The 15,967-nt window shown below is 43.0% G+C and overlaps 1 protein-coding gene and 1 pseudogene across 1 annotated transcript in view; one reads left to right on the forward strand and one right to left on the reverse strand.

Moving 5' to 3' along the window:
• Positions 1-15,967, forward strand: part of KIF16B (kinesin family member 16B) — a 290,249-nt gene that overhangs the window by 29,643 nt on the left and 244,639 nt on the right. The window contains exons 2-3 of the mRNA XM_077750214.1: positions 7,843-7,912; positions 10,448-10,561. Coding sequence (XP_077606340.1) covers positions 7,843-7,912; positions 10,448-10,561 — 184 coding nt within the window. The remainder of the gene's footprint in view (positions 1-7,842; positions 7,913-10,447; positions 10,562-15,967) is intronic.
• LOC144220077 (UTP--glucose-1-phosphate uridylyltransferase pseudogene) lies at positions 1,962-3,331 on the reverse strand (annotated as a pseudogene).

Genomic DNA, 15,967 nt, shown 5'->3' on the forward strand with positions numbered 1-15,967 from the left:
TCTTAAATGTCAGAGGAAATTGACCTGAGCTAGGGGAACTCTCAGTGCCTGGTGTTTTACGGTTCTCAGCTAAAGGATTAAAAGACAAAGCACTGAGCACTGATTGTGAGTGTTGCCCTCGTGCTCAGTGGACTCAGGTTGTGGGTTGTGAACAAAAATGGTTCTTGCTTCTCTGGGATTCATTAGACTAATTGGAGAGGTGACATTATCAAGGATGTGGCCTCCACTATGCAGGCGTATGAAGGGAAATGGTTTCTGCAGCTTTATGAGTCAGATTAGACCCGAGACAAGCCTTGCTTTGGAATGTGGATGGGAACTGGATGGCACTGTAGCTTGTGGGAATTAAGAACTGAGAGGGAGGTGCGTAGGGAGGCTACATTAAGTAGAGGATGCACGTGGAGAAGGCTTGGCTGGGGTAAGAGGCAGTTGTTTCACTTTTAGTCAGCCCATCACATTCAACAAGCATTTGATGGGCACCTCAAAGTTGCAGGCCCTGTGCTAAGCCTGGGGATGTACACGCAGACAGGTAGGGTCCTTGCTTTTAAGGAGTTCAGGGTCTGACGGGTGAGACAAGTAAGAGGACACTCTGGGGGATGGGACAGAGGCTCAGTGAAGTCTTTTGAGACGTGTGGGGTCTAAACTGAGTCTGGATGGCTGCTGGGAGGGGGTCAGGACGAGGAGGTGGGTTGATACAGTGTTGAATGGCAACACTGGTTAGGGTCAGAGCCGGAAGGACCTTGTATACTGCTGAGAGTTGGATTTTATCCTGTAGCCTTTGAGAAGTCACTGAAGGAGTTAAAGCAGGGAAGCTGCATGGTGAAATGTGTATTTGGGGGAATCCCTCAGACAGCAGGATAGAGTGTGGGTGGGAAGGGAGAAGGCTGGAGGCAAAGACACTAGAGAGGAGCTGGCGACCCCAGCTGGGGCAGTGTCTGTGGGGACATGTGGCACGTGGCCTAGGTTAGATGGCAGTCAGTTTCACAGGACTTAGTAACGGACTGTTGGGTGTGGGGATGAGGGAACAGGAGGTAAGGCTGTTGGTTGGAGTGGCACATGGGCCCTGAAGTCACCTCTGAAAGTTAAAGTCTCTGCAGTGAAGCAAAGGCCATGGCAGTAGCCTTGTCCAGTGGATAGGATCCTGAGCAGGATTGGTGAACAAGTTGTAGAGGGAAAAAGGGGACAAGAGCCTGCCTTCTTCCTTTATTCCATCTTGGAAATATTTGCAAGTTTGACACCCCTCCTAGAATCCACAAGGTATTAATACACCAAAGAGTTAGTTTCAACATTCAATAATTCCAATAAGTACTCTGTGGAGACTATAGTGGCATTTCCATTGGTATTTTCAGTAGCTAGAGTGAAATTTGCTCTGTATGGCGTAAAATCAAGCTAGCATCTTTATGATAAAAATGAATATTCCTATTCTTATTGTTTTAGTTTTTATGCTTAAGAAGGAAACAATCTAGGAGATTGTTGCTTGTGAAATTTCCTTTCTGGAACAGATGGCCTTGATGGCTTGTGATTATTATGTTTTAAGATTTTTGTTGCTTTACAACTTTATTTTTGAAATTGCAAGCAATTCAGAGTGACCGTCACTGAGGCCTCTGTTCGAAGATGTTCCAACAGAGCTGCCCTGGTTTTAAGATTAAGCAGTATTGCACTTGAAGATGAACTAACTTTCAAGAGCTTCTTCAAAGAAGGAAAGGTATTGCTTCCACTTGTGCTTTTCTTAGACTAAACTCATAGTGCAAAAAACTCTAAAAATTAACACCGCAGTAACATAATGAAGTACCTGCCTATTTTAGAATCCTACACAACATTTTATTGTAAGAAATGAGTTAGCCCATAATTAGTATGAAGTGTACACAGTGATTTTCATTTCAGTCGTCCAAGATATGAAGGCTCCTAAATATAATTTTGTTCTCTAGTACTGCTCCGGGAGGATGCCAGTTCAGTCCCCATGGTCAACGGTGATGATAACCATTCTTGCCAAATGTCCTATCCCCTGGAACTGTGAGGTGATCCAGTTCAAGCCGATCTCATGTACTTTCAAATCTCCTTAGAGAATCCTGGACCTTTGTGAAAGAACTGCCTAATTTAACCAAGGGCACTGTAGGTAAATTCCTGCTATCCACTCGTCAAAGATCCTGCGTTAAGGCTGTAAGAGGTTTGACATCACAAGGAAGAGATCTGATGTGGTTTTGACAGACAGAAACTGCCTTGTAGGAACATTAATACCTAGAGTTTTAAAATCTTTTTCTGGCATCTCCTACTGAAGTTCTGACAGAGCGACATTCATTGCTTCATCCAGTCTGCATTTACAGTGATTTCCATGTCAATAGTCTTCTTCTCCTGCAGCCTTTTAACAGCTGCAAGAGATAGATGGATCTCAGGTTGTTGGCATTAAATATTTTGAATTTTTATGAGACTCGAATTCATCAATGGGTGCTTCTGGTATTTGAGTGATTTCCACCAGTCACCAGACTTCATACAGAGTGAGTGTCCCACCCTTTACATCAGGTATGATTTTATTGTGATTTCCATAATAAGTTTGCAGGGTTTTCCATTGGCTGGGTTCATTAGATGGTTAAGAATATAAAGTTCTACTTTGGCACCCAGGTTATCTATATTAGACACAGAAATACAGCCTTTTCCTTCTCCTAGAAGGGTATTGAGCAAGCCAGAGTTGTAGAAACTGGCATCAACGTCACCATGACCTTGGGTACCAAGCTTCTGTGTTTTCCTCTGAGTAAGATGCATCTTTTGCTTTAGGCAATAAGGATTCTTTATTAATCCTTGGGTATCTGCTTTGATTAGAAGTATAGATTTTTCACATGAAATGTTTGTTCTTCTAGTATTTATTTTTGTATCTTCATTTGTGTTAAAAGAGCGTATTAGAATAAGAGGAATATCTCTGTTCAGAAGTTTGGTTTGCTGAATGGTCAGATCTAAAAAGGTATTCTCATTTTGCACACTTGTCCGATGTTTTGGGTCTTTATAACCCACGCTGGTTCTAAAACTGCCATTGAGTTTCACCACCACTAGCTGGGGTAATACAGAAGATAAATATTGTCAGGTAAGCCCTGGCCTGCATCTTTTCATAGCATTGAATGGAATCTTCTGGAGGTTTCTGGATTTTTCCCCAGACCATAGAAGGTCCCTTTTCTTGCAAAAAGTTATGAAATAGCTTCTGCAAACCAGTAAGGTATTTTTTATTGTGCTCAAACAATGTGATGGTGCCGTGGTGAGTATTTTTTTCTAGTTTGTTCTTCAAAGATAATTACAGCTGTTGTTGAATGACTTTTTGGAACTGAGAAGCACTATCTTGAGACATGGCTTTGCTACGATCTCTTTGAGCTATGCCTCAGTTTCCATAACTGGCTCCTCCTTTCTTATCTTACTTCCTGGGTTTTTAAATATTCTGTCTCCAGTTGATTTACCTCCTCAGTAATTCCCTTACCCTGATTATTTTTTTAAAGTTTATTTTTATGTTGAGAGAGAGAGAGAGAGAGAGACAGACAGACAGATAATCTGCAAATGGGGGAGGGGTAGAGAGAGGAAGGGAGACAGAATCCCAAGCTGGCTACATGCTGCCAGCACAGAGCCCAGTGCAGGACTCAAACCCACAGACCACCAGATCATGGCCTGAGCTGAAACCAAGAGCCGGACATCCAACCGACTGAGCCACCCAGGTGTCCCCCTTACCTTGATTATTTTTAAGAATGCCAAGCTATTGGCAGCAACCTTACCTTGACATTGGGAAACAGTCTGGGTATAGAAAGGGCTAGAAGCTGATTGGCAGGGTGCTGGAATGAGGTAACCTGAAAGTCATGACATTCAGATGACTTCTTAGATAACTAGTAAGTCAGACATTTGTTGTTTTTGGACAGAAGCCACAGTATAACTTAAGAACAAAGAGTAGAGAGAGTGTCAGCTAGGTTATATGGCCATATTCTGCCATTTAATTTTATAAATAAAACTTAAAGGTCAAAGCACAAAGGTTGTGAGTTTCCCAGTGTACAAAGTAGATAACATTGGGGGCTATGTCTCCTGAGCATCAGTATAAGGCCAGTCACATTAATATAATATCAGCATAGCACTTTACAAACTTTCACTTTCATCAGAATCACTTAGGGCTCTTGTTACAGTGAAGGTCACCATCCAGTGGGTGTGTGGGGGGGTGGTGGCTGAGAGCCCTCGTTTCTAACAAGCTCCTGGGGCTGCCAATGCAGCTCGCTCATGGGCTGCATCTTGAGTCACAAGAGTATGAGTTGGGGCTCCTACCTTTTGGGGTAAGAGCTCTTTGAGAAAATGAGGAAAGCCGTGGACCCTCGGAACAGTGAACATGCCACCTTCCCCCTCCCATGGCCATATCCCAGTGCATAGGATTTCAAGGTTGTGAACCCTTTGAAACCCATCTAGCATCTTCAGATTTCAGAAGTGGCTAATAGATGCTCGTAAGACATAATGGTCTTTCAGTCAGTTTCTTCTCTTGTATATTTCATAGTGTGGATATTAATTTAAAACTAGGAAGGTACTTCTGTGGTTACCTAAAGGTTATAATAAATGTGGGAGGGCCCTTTAACTTGCATTGCTCGAGTATAAGGGTCTGAGCCTTGGAATTGCTTTGCCTGGACTTCCAGCAAGAGCAGTGGGCATGGTGTGAATGGCATTTCCTCATGTTTTATAAGTAAGAATTGACAAGCAGTATGAGCACCCGTTGTAGTCATTTCTAATTTTCCATCCCTGGATGATTTTGTGCTCCCAGCAGGTATTTGTTAATAAGAGTGGTTTTAAAGTGAAAGATCTGGACACATTAGGTTAGTGACTGAGAGCTGACCCACGTGTGGATGGAAGGGACAGAGACACGGCAGCCCATGTATGACTAAAACTAATTTGGTAGTTTTCTTGCTGGGCAGGGCATGCCGTTGGTAGTTACATGCTGTAAGAAAGGGGTAGTTTTATGAAGTATTTGTTTTAAGGCCACATGAGCAGGGGGTGTCCCTGAGGCATTTCTCACTTTTGGGTGAGATCTAGGCACTGCACACATGGCAGGGATTCATTTCATTTATTTGTCTGTCTTTCAGGCCACTATTCGGTTTCATTCAGGCCTACACTTCTTCAGACTGGGTTGGAAAAGTTAAATCAGGCCATAGGAATCCACTGTAGTTCTTGAATGGTGTTTCTAATGTACTGTTTGGGTTTTATAATTCAGCCTGTTCATCTTGAGGTTGCCAGGATTTGTTCCTCCACCCCGGGATTATTTTTAAGTAAATCCTAGATGTCATATTATTTTACTTATAAATATTTCAGCGTGTATCTCTTAAAGGCTAAAACGTTAAAGAAAAGGCATCACAGTACCATTATTAAACCTAAAATGGTAGTAATAATTCTTAATATCAAATATTTAGTCAATGAAGGATTTCCCTACAGATCTCATAATTTCTAAAAATGCCTTTCCTGTTTGCACTGCATTCCAATTGGTTGATATATCTTTAAAGTCTTTTTTTTTTTTTTAATCTGTAGGTCCCCCTTCCATCTTTATACTCCTTGCAGTTTACTGTTCTTGTCTTGAATAAGCCGGTGCCTTGTCTTCCACCCTTCCCAGAAGCTGGATTTTTCTGTTTGCCTCCCTGGCATTGATGGATGCATTCCCCCTGCCCCCATGTTTCCTGGCGGTTCCTGGTGCACCAGGTCTAGGTCAGAGTCAGGCCTCTTCCGTGGGGGAGGGATAAGATTTCTGCGTCAGGGGTGCTGGGCTGTCACTTTGGATGCCCAGGGTGTCTGGTTGTCCAAAGTGGTGAAGTCAGAAGCCCATGATGGTCATTCTCTAGAGGCTTCAATTCACCAGAGTCGCAAAGTGCTGACATTCTAATTCTATTGTTCTTCTTTATTAGGTAGAATACCCTAAAAAGAGAAACTTCCCCAAGCAACTATTCACCATGGAGTGCAGATTGTTTGGGAAGTGCAGGTGGGGCACCTGGGTGGTTTAGTCAGTTGAGCATCAGACTGCACTCAGGTCATGAACTCTCATGGTTCCTGGGTTCGAGCCTCACATAAGGCTCTGCACTGACAGCAGGGAGCCTGCTTCGGATTTTCTCTCTTTCTCTCTCTGTCCCTCCCTGTGCGCATGTGCTCACATGCTTGCACTCTCTTTCAAAAATAAATAAACATAAAAAAAAATAGGAAATGCAGGGTAAGTGCTTGAGTCTTCCCCTATATTTACTAGTTTTTAAAATAATAAGGTGATTCTTTTAACTCTCCAAAGGGGACCTGTGGTTTTTATTTTCTAATTTTGACTTCATAATGGACTCCCTATTTCACACACGTCCATCGACTGCAGTTATGCTCTTTATGCCGCTGGCCTTTTGTCGGTGGCCACTTACCAGGTTGGCTCCTCAGACCTTTTGCTGTGACTCTTGTATCGCTTATTTCTCACTGTGTAACACAACTTAGGAGCTGAAAACTCCTAAGTCCACAGATATATTTATTGTCTCACTGTTTCTGTGAGTCAGGAGTCTGGGTGGAGTTTGCCAAGGTCCTGTGGCCGACTCAGGGTCTCAAGTCTGCAGTTCGGGGCCTTCCCGCCTGGCAGGGGGAGGGACACTTGTGGGCTCACCCAGGTGGCTGCTGGCACGCCACAGCTCCTTGCCATGGGAGTTTCTCCCAGTCTCGCAGTGTGGCAGCTGGATGTCCCCATTGCCAGGGCTCAGAGAGAGACACACACAGGAGCGCCAGCAGGTCAAAAGTCAGAATCATTTTATAACCCAAACTAAGATGTGACAGATCATCACTGTTGGGGCATTAGTGTTCCAGTTATTAGAAGTGAGTTGCTAGGTCTAGCCCACTCGCCCGGGGAGGGGATCACACTGGGTCGCAGATACCTGGAGGCAGGGATCACCAGGAGCCATGTTAGATGTTGCCTATGGACACCTGTCAGCGCAGAGCCTGACACAGGGCTCAATCCCATGAACCATGAAATCATGACCTGAGCTGAAATCAAGAGTCAGATGCTCAACTGACTGAGCCACCCAGGAGCCCTTTTATTTTAATTTTAATTTAATTTTGTTTTTTTAACATGGAATACATGACCTGTACTTCAAGCTTTTTGTTTTTAAACGCTGATATCTTTTAGGTCATTAAAAAATAATCTAGTTTCATCTTCTTATAATTCTGGCGTTCTAGGTATACTTTTCTCTACTTTGCATTCCCCTCCTTACCAATACATCCTGGCCCCCATCTCCTAACGGTGGATAGAAACCTTCCTCATTCCTTTTTCAGTGACAGACCACTCCATTATGTCGATACATGGTTCTTTATTTTCAAGAACTGTTCTTCGAAGTCCTGTGGACTTCCACTTCTGCTGTTTTCCAGGCACTGTAGTTTCTGAATGGATATCGAAAGGAGGTTGGAGGAGGGGGCGGTGCCCTGGCTGCTTCTAGAAGCAGCATCTGTTTGTGACCATTCATACCTTTTCTATTTGGTTCTCCTCTTGGGTGGAGAGGAGAAGGTGTCTTTTATAACCAGGTAGGTGGGGCTGCTTTTTTCATGAGTCAACGCAGCCCTCCACAGTGTCTGTCATTTAATTTACACTCCTCTTAGCTGGCAGTTAGAAATTCTTCCAGGTTTTGAGAACATATTATTTGTCAGTCTTAAGTTTTTTGATGGTGGCATGTTTTGTGTGTCTTTGGGTTTATATTAGTAAAGATTTGGGAGGAGTAGTGTCACAGATTGTGCTTCAGATGCCATTTAAAAACAAACCCCGATATGTAAAAAGTAAATAAAACAAATGTTTTAAAAACAATCCTGTCTCTCCTAACTAGTACTGAATTATTTGTGTTTCAGGGAGAAGGACTTGGAAGCCAAATTCATTATTCAAATGGAGAAAAGCAAAACAACAATCACAAACTTAAAGGCAAGTAGCAACCTGACCTTGCTCTGCCAGCCTCCGTGTTTGTTTTATTGTCAGAATGACTTATGGGTAAATAAAACAGAGCTCCCATTTCCTTACCTGTCCTTCTCAGTCAGCTAGCCACATCAACTTGTGCTTGTCCAGGGCTCAGCCAGGAAAGGTAAGGGCGATGCTTTGTACCCTTTCCTGCCCCCAGGGTTTATTTGAGCTCAGAATCATCAAAGCTGTAGCCTTGGCATGTGAGCTCACAGGTTTTGCCCAGACAACTCACTGTTATCCTGTATCCTGTTCTAGATCCTTAGTCCGGCAACTAGCTGCCTTCTGTGAATCATTAAGTACCTGTTGGCCCTAGATTTATTTCCATTCTTTTTTTCCTTACATTTATTTATTTATTTTGAGAGAGAGAGGAGAGAGAATGGTCAGGGAAGGTACAGAGAGAGAGAGGGAGAGAGAGAATCCCAAGCAGGCTCCGCGCTGTCAGCACAGAGCCTGCCATGGGGCTCGAACTCACAAACCAAATGTGAGATCATGACCTGAGCTGAAACCATGAGTCAGATATGACCAACTGATCCACCCAGGTGCCCCTCTTTCCATTCTTAATGAGAGTAATCATGTTTTTAAACTTGACAAGAGGAATTTATTATTATTCAAAATTCAGGGGATGAAAGATTTTAAAAAATGGATTTTTTTTCTCTGAAAAAGACAATCACGCCCTGCCTGGGTGACTCAGTTGGGTAAGTGTCTGACTTTGGCTCAGGTCATGATCTCACGGTTCATGGGTTTGAGCCCTGCATTGGGCTCTGTGCTGACAGCTCAGAGCTTGGAGCCTGCTTCGGATTCTGTGTCTCCCTCTCTCTCTGCCCCTCCTCTGCTTGTGTTCTGTTTCTCTCCCAAAATAAATAAGCATTAAAAAAAAAAAAGAGTTTTGAAAAAGACAATTGAAAAAACCCAGAATTTTCTCGGATGGCATGTTCTTCCCTTTGCACTTAAAATATCCTGTTTTTTCCTTTGGTCAATGAGTTTGTTAAGAACTGTGACTACTTTTCATCTGGTGGGGGATCAGAGTGTAAAATTAATAATAATACATCATGGGCTATGTAGACTCTGCCCCTTTGTCCTCCCACATTTGTCATTAACTTACAGGTTTGGAGTTCTGAGGCCTGATGCTCCATGGCCAAGTGCAGATCAGTCTCTAGTCAGATTTCTGTTAATTTGTGGCTCAAGGGACTAGATTCTTTGGAACCTCAAAGTGGTGCCACTTGATCTCCAGTGATAGAAGTTGGGGAATGCCTCTCTCTTCCAATTGGGCCATGCTCTAGATAATTTGATAGGCTTCCTTTGAGGCTCTGGTGTCCCTTTGTCCAAGGCATTCTCTAGTGGAATATCTTTCTTTCTCCTCTGACCACAATCCTTGTACCTTCTAGCTCTGTCTGGCCCCACCTGGCTTGCACTCCTTTGACCTCCCATATCTACTTATATTTCTGCCAGTCATCACTTGACCATTGCCTCCTGTTAGTTACCTTTGCTTTGCTTTGTTTCATGTATCTGTGTGCTTCTAATGCTATGGTAACAGTTTAATCATTAAAAAATTATATTTACTGAAATAGAGCAAAGAGACCCTTGGCTTTGGCTGTGTCCCTGCTTTGCGCATTATGGAATCTATTTTTCTTGATTGTTCTGGAATTTTAGAAACATTTCCTCGTCTGATAAAACAAAAACAGATAGATAGATTTTTAACATTTTAATGATAAGAACTGCAGAAATGGTGTATTTACAGAGTCTGAATTATGGTGGAAAATATGATGCTTATTACATGTTTTCAGCATGTGTCCAGGGAGCTGTGTGAAGATTTGGTGGCTTATGCTGAGAGTTAGATGTGGTTTTGGTTCAATTTAGGTATATGGCAAGGTAGACAAGATATATGCAAATATCTGCAGTATACCCAGAATGTGTCCTGGTAGAATCTAGCCTCTCAGAGGTGGGAGCAGTTACTTCTGGCTGTAGTGCTCAAGGGAGGCTTCCTGGAAGAGGAAGCTTCCTACCTGGAGTTTATAGTGGGGCCACAAAACTGCACAACTCTAGGGGGTTCTAGTCACATCATGATCTATGTGAATGGCACCCCTTGGAGTTCGGTAGACCCTGGCTCTGTTGGTTTTGGGTGGAGGGAACAACAAAAAGTATTGAAGCCAGAAAAAAAATAAGGGTCTGGCCAGAATGTTGGGTTCATATAAAAATAATCATAGTAAGTCCAGAAAAGGAGCCTTGGGTCATATCATAACCTGGATTGCTGGGAGTTTAGGATTCCTCTCTTTCTCTCTTCTCCCTTCCTTCCTTCCAACCTTCTTCCCTCCCTCCTTCCTTCCCTCTCTGTCTTCCTCCCAGTCTCTCTCCCTATTTATTTAGGGGGTGGTCAGGAGGAATTAAAGGCTTTTTAGTCAAGTGATCATTATACATTTTTAATGAATTTTTCTTTTGCTTGAATTGGATATATCACTTAGCTAACAGTGCTCTTTACATTATTATCATAATCCTCTCTAGATACCGGAAGGAGGGACTGGGGACTCAGGAAGAGAACGGACTAAGACCTTCACCTATGACTTCTCTTTTTATTCCGCTGATACAAAAAGTCCAGATTATGTCTCACAAGAGATGGTATGATATTTTCATAATCTTTATTTTGATTTATTTCCATATTGAAGAAAGAAATGCCCACCCTAAAACCCTATAAAACATCTTGCTAATTTTTTCTGGATATAATTTATGTAAAATCTGCCTCTGCTAACTTGGAAAGGACTACTGTTTTGAAGGATGTGCAAATAAAGCACTTTGGGAGTGCTGTTTGTATGTTTCTAAGCCCAGCAAATAGGCCACTCAGCTCTGAGTCCTGCTGTGATGGAGGGCTTTAGAAGTTAGGTTAGATTTTGAACCCAAGTCCCATTTCCTATAGACTATTTCAGCATTCTTGAAAGAAGGGTTCTAGAAGGAATGGACATGTTCAGAATTTTTCTAGAATCTAGCATGTCGCTGTAATTTGTCTAAGAAACTGGTGCTATAGGCTTTTATGGTCTAAAATGTGGATATGACATGGGCATATAAGAGCAGACCCAAAGATCCTCCCGGAAGACCATTGCATGTTGACATTGCATGTGAGCAGACTAAGGGGATTTCCCTGGGTGGGACCAGTTGGGTGTTTAAACAGAACAGAGTTATGGGGAAGCATCAGTACAAGGGGAGGAATATGGGCTTCTTCCTGGCTTCTTAACAGCTTCTTTAGATATATTGCTTCAGGGCTGCATGTGTTAACACTAAGGTAAAACCTGTCTTGCCTACCCTGGGTTATAATCCATGCAGTGGCATCTTAAAGTGGTATGACCGTCTGGGTGCTTGCAACTTGTTGTGTCTGTGCTCTGGAACCACTGCATTGCCTAGAACATGTTAAAAATGCAAAATCTGTACCAATTCCAGACCAACCGAACTGCATTTTTTAGCGGATTTGCACACCTCAACATTGGAGAACTTAACATTGGTTAAGCAAATGGTTTGTGGAAGAGGTTGGCTTACAGAGGCCATGTAAATGTTGGAGTTAAGATAGACAACTTAGAGAAATTGTTCAAAGGACAGGATTGAAGTGTTTGTATCCAGGATGTGTGGATTCAGCATCAGGGCAAAAATAGAAAGGATGACAACAATAAGAATGAGAGCCATAAAGAGAGATTAGTTGGCTGGGATGAAAGAGGGGCCAGGAACTTATGTTGTTAAGTTTGCGTTGGTGTCTGAAACTCTGCTTGGCACTCACGTACCTTGTCTCACTCCATTCTCAGAAGACCAGATTTAACTTTAGCTTTGTTTTTCTTCTCAAAGAGACTCTGAGCTTAAGAATGTGCTCAAGTCCATAGACCTAATCGACTTCATAGTAGCCAAGTTGAGATCCTGGGGCTGATGTGTAGGGCAGGGGAGATGCCATTGGAGGGTCTTCAGGGCATAAGGTTGGCTTATTCTAAATGATAGATGAATAGGGCAGCCTTATTGATGAATAAATGAATGACGAGTGTTAAAGAACAGATTTCAACAAAGGAAATTTGAAGATTGAATTGGTTTTATTCATCGATTCACGAATCCTCCAGCATCCCAGTCAGCAGTTAGAGAGGAGCTTTGAAGAGCTGTACAAAATGGAAGGATTTTATAGGCAGAAACAGGGTGGGACAAGTAGCACAAGAAAATAAAAGATTGTTTCAGGCAAGGTCATCTTCCCATAGGGGGAAGAGTAGAGGGTGTTATTAGGTAAATCACCTCATCTTCCTCTGGGGGATGGAGAGGGCCCATGTGGCAGATTACCTCACTGGTGCTGATCAGAAAATTCTTGACTGACCAGTTGAGACTGCATATCGGGGCGGGTGGGGGTTGAAACTGCAATTAGGTTAAGTATTGAACCCCGGTTTGGTGACATGGCCTAGCATAAGTGACTCCATTTTGGGCCTGTGGTTTTCTGCTTAACAGCAGTGCAGATAACTTTGCTGTTGAGGTAATTGGATTGCTCAGCATTGGTAGCTAGGAGTCTGGTGAGGAATAGAATGTTATAGATACTGAAATCCAGATTCGGGCTTTAATACAGGAATGGGAATGAAGTAGCTGGTGTAAGGGAATTTGTTTGGGAAAAGCCAGTTCATTCCCCAGTCTTCAGAATGTCCTCAAGAAACGATGGATGAAGGGCCATGAAGGTTTCCACTTCTAACTTACACAACAAGTGGGTGGAGTTTCCTCCTTATTTAACCTGAACTTGAGGCCTTCTGGGGACAGAGGGCTGTGCAGAGGGCAAGTCCATGGGGGGAGGAGCTGAGCGGTGTGTGACAGCAGGGCCTGGCACACTGGAGATGCTCGCTAAACATTTGCTGACTGACAGAAGTCGTTTACAGATGGTGGTTAATTTATGGAAACAGATGACATTTCCTGGTTCTACAAGAGTCAAGATCAGGGAAGCAGTAACAAGTTTAGCTCTTTTGGAAGTTAAAAATAAATGCTCAGGGTTTAAGAATAGTTTTAGTTTTGGCAAAGCTTTTGATAGGGATAATTTCCATGCTTTGGGTGATGGGTAGTGTCTCTTCTCAGGTGTTTGGGTTTTTCGACTATATAAAGAACCTGGGATTGTTCCACTAAATTACAAACCTAAAAAATCCTGGAGATGTATTAGTAAATACAGTACTACTTTCTAGCGGAATCACATGTTAATAAAATCAGCATAGATACAGGAAAATACCTATTTTTTAAAAAACTCTATTAAGGAGAAGGGTAATCTTCCCTCACCCCAATGTTAAAAAGAGCTTCAATTTTGACTACTGATGATTAAAGTTTTCATGCTCTCCTATCTGGCCCAGGATTTGAGCTGTTGGGTGGTAGCCCTGCTATAAACAGGGGAAGATACAAGCTTATCATGATGTTGGTCTCCTCCTCCTCCTTTTTCTCTACCTCATCTGAATATAGGGGCCTCTTGAGGAAATATATCATGCCTATTACTATAGTTCAACTCGTTTCCTTTACTGGTAAACAAATACCAAGCAAGATGACCAATAATATTTCTTCCTTTCAAATTAATTTTAGATTTGGAAAAAATAATCACTGGACAATTTAAGTCTGTATTCACATAAATTAAAGANATTTCCTTTACTGGTAAACAAATACCAAGCAAGATAACTATAATATTTCTTCCTTTCAAATTAATTTTAGATTTGGAAAAAATAATCACTGGACAATTTAAGTCTGTATTCACATAAATTAAAGACCATTAAATAAGGTCTGATTTTTTTTTAATATTGTATTTATTTTTGAGAGAGAGATAGAGGCAGCATGAGCAGGTGAGGGTCAGAGAGAGAGAGGCAGACACAGAATCCGAAGCAGGCTCCAGGCCCTGAACTAGCTGTCAGCACAGAGCCTGATGCGGGGCTCGAACCCACAAACCGTGAGATCATGACCTGAGCTGAAGTCGACGCTTAACTGACTGAGCCACCCAGGCGCCCCAGGTCTGATTTTTTTTAATGGTTCTTTAAAACTNCCCCCCCCCCCCCCCCTCAAAAGGAAGGTTTTGATCTCCTTAATTCAACCCTGGAGAAACTTGAAACCTAAAATCTCCCAGTTGACAAGCTGAATGGGTGAGTCTTTTGTTTTAACAGCGCCCTCTTGTGGGCAGTTCCCCTCTAGTGAGGCCCTGGGATGCCTTGGATCATTCTGGAAATCAGCTTGAAAGTCTGTGCTCAGCTATGCAGCTAGGTGGATTTTGGGTCACCTGGTTAGGTGAGGATCTCAGCAGGGTTTTGATGCCAGTTGAGGAGAGCTCGGTCTCATAAAGCAGCCGCTCCCTCCCCACTTTGGTTTAATATTGATGCTAAACAGATCCTTCCTAGGAGCTGTACTAGGGTAGCCTGTTTTCCTTGCCGAGAACCCCAGAGATGTGGGCAGCGTCCCACTGCTTCTCTGGGTCCTGGGACAACTTTGGGTGGGTTACATGAAGCTGAGACTGAGCCCGGCCTTGGTCTCAGTGCATCCAGACCTGTGTACTCTAGGCCTGTTTTGCAGTCATGTTCACCAGCCCCAAGACCCCCCACCTCCTGCTCCAGGCCCCCAGGTCTGTTGGAGAACTCTAGTTGAGTTGGCTTTCTGGAAGAATCGGTAAAAGTAAAATGGAGGCTGGGAGTTTTTTTTTTTAATAAACTTTTTTTTTNAAAATGTTTACTTCTGAGACAGAATGCAGGAGAGTGTGAGCAGGGAGGGGCAGAGAGAGGGAGATAGAGGATCTGAAGCAGGCTCAGTGCTGCCAGCACTGAGCCCGATGCAATGCTTGAACTCACGAACTGTGAGATCATGACCTAGCTGAAGTCTGACACTTAACCAACCATGTGCCCTGGTGGGTGGGATTTTTAATCCTGGGAAAGAATTATATTTTGAAAACTCTTGGGTTTGGTTTAAATATATTTTCCATTACTTTGTTGTTGCCTCAGACAAAGGTATTACGTAAGATCGTTTTTAAAAATTCTTTGGGAACTTTATGGAAGGCTGTTCTTCCTATCCAATGGCACCCTATGATAGGGTAAAAATGATGTATGACTTTTATTTTTTGTTTAATCAGAGAGAACGGAAGAAAAATTTAGAGTCTCTCCTCATGTTTTGTATACAGTAGTGAAAACCAATGTTAGACAGGTGGTTTGGAGCCCTGAGCCTCCCCGGGATTCCTGGCTTCTGCTTCTTCATGGCTTGCGGGAGGAGGTCCTTTCAGGGAGGGCTCGATGTTGAGGGTGTGGGAAGAGGACACTGAAGCACAGGTTTGGGGGTCAGAAATGCCCAGGTGCAAATCCCAGCTCTGCCACTCACTGTGTAGGCTGGCTCATCTCCCTTTTCCCCCTGAAAAATGGATCTAAGGGATGCTGCTCACCCTGTAGCATTTTATGAGGACCAATATATGAACTCCGTATGACCTGCTGTTATNATAGTGAAAACCAATGTTAGACAGGTGGTTTGGATTCCTGGCTTCTGCTTCTTCATGGCTTGCGGGAGGAGGTCCTTTCAGGGAGGGCTCGATGTTGAGGGTGTGGGAAGAGGACACTGAAGCACAGGTTTGGGGGTCAGAAATGCCCAGGTGCAAATCCCAGCTCTGCCACTCACTGTGTAGGCTGGCTCATCTCCCTTTTCCCCCTGAAAAATGGATCTAAGGGATGCTGCTCACCCTGTAGCATTTTATGAGGACCAATATATGAACTCCGTGTGACCTGCTGTTACAGTTGAGAGTTGAATAAGTCAACAGAATTTGAGAATAGGACTAGAAAATATCTACTCTCAAGGCTGAAATGGATACAAGTTAACAGTATGTGGTGACTCAATTGAAATGATAGTTTGGAACTCTTTGACCAACAAACTGAGGAAAACAAAGTCCAAGCAAGATGGCGGCAAGATTGGTACCTGAGGAGAGCTGAAGTCCAGTTGACTGTTTTTATTTTGTCCTTGGATGATAGGTTGTGTTAATAGCAGGGATAGTTTATGTGGAGCAGAGGTCAAGGGGGCTAGTGCTTATCA

This window comes from Crocuta crocuta, unplaced genomic scaffold (assembly GCF_008692635.1).
Source record: "Crocuta crocuta isolate KB4526 unplaced genomic scaffold, BGI_CrCroc_1.0 scaffold209, whole genome shotgun sequence".
NCBI lineage: Eukaryota > Metazoa > Chordata > Mammalia > Carnivora > Hyaenidae > Crocuta > Crocuta crocuta.